The sequence below is a fragment of the Aplysia californica genome, unplaced genomic scaffold (genome assembly GCF_000002075.1).
Source record: "Aplysia californica isolate F4 #8 unplaced genomic scaffold, AplCal3.0 scaffold00294, whole genome shotgun sequence".
Taxonomy (NCBI): domain Eukaryota; kingdom Metazoa; phylum Mollusca; class Gastropoda; order Aplysiida; family Aplysiidae; genus Aplysia; species Aplysia californica.
The window spans coordinates 3820-6339 of record NW_004797564.1 but is presented as its reverse complement, the minus strand read 5'-3'; the positions used below and the strand labels follow the sequence as shown (position 1 = coordinate 6339).

The 2520-nt window shown below is 41.8% G+C and overlaps 1 protein-coding gene across 1 annotated transcript in view; it reads left to right on the top strand.

Annotated features, from left to right (window-relative positions):
• Positions 1 to 1263, top strand: part of LOC101864075 — a 4248-nt gene extending 2985 nt beyond the window's left edge. The window contains exon 4 of the mRNA XM_005101688.3: positions 1117 to 1263. Within this exon, the coding sequence (XP_005101745.2) occupies positions 1117 to 1229 (113 nt within the window). The 3' untranslated portion in view covers positions 1230 to 1263. The remainder of the gene's footprint in view (positions 1 to 1116) is intronic.
• The last annotated feature ends 1257 nt before the right edge of the window (positions 1264 to 2520 follow it).

Here is a 2520-nt window from a genome sequence, read left to right as displayed (position 1 = left end):
GATAGATAGATAGATAGATAGATAGATAGATAGATAGATAGATAGATAGATAGATGAATAAGTAATGATGACTACTTCACCCATTTCAAAAGCAGATACCCAATTTTCTTGAATAGACTTCGAGATATTTGGGATTGAAAGAGGTTGGGTCACTGGTTTCAAAAGTAAAATCAGTGAGAAAATGGCTACCAAAGTTTGGTAATTTCGTCAGCTTGATAGTCCCTGTACACTGAACATTTACATTTTTATGTTTGTAATAAATGTTTTTCAGCAATGTACTCACAGAGGTGTGTTCTTAAATGTTCGAAAAGCTGTTGTGGCAAAAAACAAAGATTCTATTTTTTTTTTTATTGCAAAACCGGCGTGGAAAATACCGGTTTGGTTTTTTCAATTTCATTATTTTGACATGCGTCTTATTTCACCACGATGCCTCCCAAATGTATTGTTAGTTTGCAAGGCGTATAGACTGGTCACAAATGAATGAACCATCCACAAAGACGTTGTTATTGACAATCTCTCTTATTTTAGTTTTAGTAAGGTTTGACGCGCTCACAACTGCAGAAAGTCAAAGGAGCGCCAAGGGTTGGATGTCAACAGAGAAGTCCAAAAGGGGAATTAGGCTTATTGTGCTCTAGCCTAAACAGCACAAAGTCTGCTTCGACTATCAAGGCAACCCGTAAATAGCAGTTCGCAAGAGAGTGACAAACATACAAAAAAAGTAGAGGAAGAATGACGATAGTAAAGATGAGGAAAGAAAAAGCAGCAGTTCCCCCTACCTTGTTCTGCACAGTATGAGCATGACATTGATAATTCAGCCCATTTACAATTCTGCTGTGCGTAAGCACATGTGAGGCGTGCTGACTAAATGAGTTACTTCTCACGATCTACAAATGCAGATATTGGCCAAAAATCGACACTAAGGACAAATTTCTAGGTTTTCTATTGATGCAATATTCATTAAGTACTAATTGCCTTTTGTTATTCCATACTTACAAATCGCAAAAACCTAACTTGTAAGCATGATCTATTTTCCTAGGGCTCAAATCCGAGAAGTAACTCAATTTGTCGGCACGCTTCACACATGTTAATATCCCCCCTCTCGTTTTCCCTCTCCAGCGCCACCACAAGGTGACATCCTCAAAATCGTAGCAGACCCTGTGACGTCAGTGGCTGACCGCTCGGTTTTCAACGTCCCAGATAATTGCCAGGAGACACCCGTCGTGGGCTAACCGATGAGGAATGAATTATCTTACGTCCTTATAGACTGCCTGATTTTCAAGTGACTTGAATTAAACGTTTGACAAACTACGGATTTTGTTTGAGTCAGAATCTCTCCATACTTGCTGTTGGATACAGGGATGATGTGAAAATGGGGAGTATGGTGTAGGTTTGTTTTTGGTAAGTGTTTCGCGGCGCTCGCAACTGCATAAGGTCATATGAACGAGCGGGACACATTAAACATTTTCAGTTGATAGAAAATGTAAAATTTTGCCCGGGTGGCGGCCAAAGCCTATTCTTTTCGATTTTAAACCACCAAGGGATCTCTAACGTGCGCAACTTGCATACAGGACCTCTGAAATTTTAAGCCCTTGTCCGAGAAGACTAGGTGTAGATCTTTCCTACCAGAAAATCAGAGGTGTGGCTGAAAGACAGCGGTAAGTTGGAGCTAAGGAATAGCAGTAGAAAAACTGCAGAAAGAGTCAGGAGCCCAGAGGAGGGGGCAAAGGAGGTGATGGGGTGGGGGCTAAAAGTGGAGACGAAAGCAAACGATAGAACATTGTTACAGAGCTTGAATGGGGGTGAAAGGAGACAATTTTTAGAAAAAAAAACTCGGTCGCTACCCGAATTCGAACCCGGGACTTTTGAATGAGGTGCGAACACCTTAAGCTCAGGGCCACGAGAGCCCCCCCCCCCCTCGGTATAGGTTTAACGCCCCATATCAACTCTTGTAGGTCATTTAAGAGGCAGGACCTCCAAATTTAAATCCATCTTCGAAAGGACCGAAGCCAAGAAGACAATTCGTGAAAAGGGACTTTTCAAAGGAAGCAACGTCGGACCGAGCTGAGGCTCGAACCATCGAACCCGCAATCTGACGATTACGAGCCCGAAGCCTGACCACTGGGATACCGACGCCACACAGTCTTCCTTTCCTACCCTTAAATAGAAGGTTCAGTGCCAAAGTGCTGGTTATCCCTCGAATCAGTAAGCTTCAATCAGTCTTCAAGCATGATGTTGTATTAGCTCGACTCCCCTTTCAACACAATGCATTTATGTAACACCCAGGACCTTTGATTGCACTGTCCATCGACATATGTGTCACGACGTGGTGAAATCAGGCGCTCGTCAATTTAGGTCATATGGGGTTATCGGTATCATCTTAAAGCCTATTTATTTGCCTTCCTTTTGGTGAAAGAAATAAACATCTATGTTGAATAGAAGTCTAAATATTTGCGATTAAAGGAGAGAGTTCTCTCTTTAACCAAACAAATATACACACCAATGAAACCAAATTTCTCTTAA